Raw genomic sequence first — 1,020 nt, 5'->3', positions numbered from 1 at the left:
GGGGGGGAGGGGAGAGAAGAGGAGAGAGCCACTGACAGACGCTAGGGGAGGGGGGAAACACCGACCAACACTGGGGGAAAGAAGGGAAAGGCACCGTCTGAGGCTGGGGTCACGTAAAAATGTCCTCAGCCAAAAAGGGGTCACGAGTGGAGAAAGTTTAAGAAGGCCTGGGCTAGAGAACAAGGGAGAAGCCGTCCACCAATGACGTCTATAAGTCAAAATAGGACAAAGGGAGAAGGAGAAGAGGCGCATTAGAATGTAGCAAAAAATAAACAAATTGGGTAAGTTATTATAAATAGATGTTTTTATTTGCTAATATTTATTACTGTAATGGCGGCAGTTGCAAATGAGGGGGCAGGGAGGCAGGTCCACTTTATATACACTTTACTTGCCAAAAAAAAAGGCAAAAACAAAAGTTACCTACCAAGCTTTTTTGTATTTCTACAAAACATTGTAGAATCCAGTAACCTCCCAAAGTAGCTATAGTATTGTCTGTAAATAAAAAAAAAAGAAACGTTAGCAAACAAAATACATTATGTGTGTTTTATTGCTAAAAATATGGACCACACACATAAGAGTGAAATCTCTGAACATTTGCTCATGCACTTGATGAAATGTTATGATCACGTATGAAATTTATTATCACAGGATTAGCAACCTCCAAAAGGAGTTTTATAAGGGACAGTCAACATAACAAGACTAGGGCTGCAACTGAATATTTTCAAAATCGATAAGTTGGCCCATTATTTTTTTGATTAATCGCACAAAATAAAAAAAATTAAATACCATCTTTTATTTAAAATAAAATACACAAATGGAGTGTTAAAAACATAAAGCTTACTTTAGAATAAAACTGCATGCACATTTTTTGCAATTGCACTGCACTGGAATGCACTGCATTGCAGTACCGCGTGTTCCAGTGCAGGCAATCACACTGCGGGTGGGAGGATTGTTTGGGGTTGTTGGGGGGTTTTACGTCATTTTCAGACCTAAAATGTGGAATATAACATGGGTGCAAAA

At 38.8% G+C, this 1,020-nt stretch overlaps 1 protein-coding gene across 1 annotated transcript in view; it reads right to left on the bottom strand.

The window, feature by feature from the left end:
* The window catches only part of LOC108796986 (probable phospholipid-transporting ATPase IM), a 209,310-nt gene extending 208,822 nt beyond the window's left edge, over nucleotides 1–488 (bottom strand). Inside the window, exon 1 of the mRNA XM_018568555.1 lies at nucleotides 425–488. Within this exon, the coding sequence (XP_018424057.1) occupies nucleotides 425–452 (28 nt within the window). The 5' untranslated portion in view covers nucleotides 453–488. The remainder of the gene's footprint in view (nucleotides 1–424) is intronic.
* Between the last annotated feature and the right edge of the window lie 532 nt (nucleotides 489–1,020).

The sequence above is a fragment of the Nanorana parkeri genome, unplaced genomic scaffold, assembly GCF_000935625.1.
Source record: "Nanorana parkeri isolate BGI_ZX_2015 unplaced genomic scaffold, ASM93562v1 scaffold1207, whole genome shotgun sequence".
Classification (NCBI taxonomy): domain Eukaryota; kingdom Metazoa; phylum Chordata; class Amphibia; order Anura; family Dicroglossidae; genus Nanorana; species Nanorana parkeri.
This window is presented reverse-complemented; position numbering and strand designations above follow the sequence as displayed.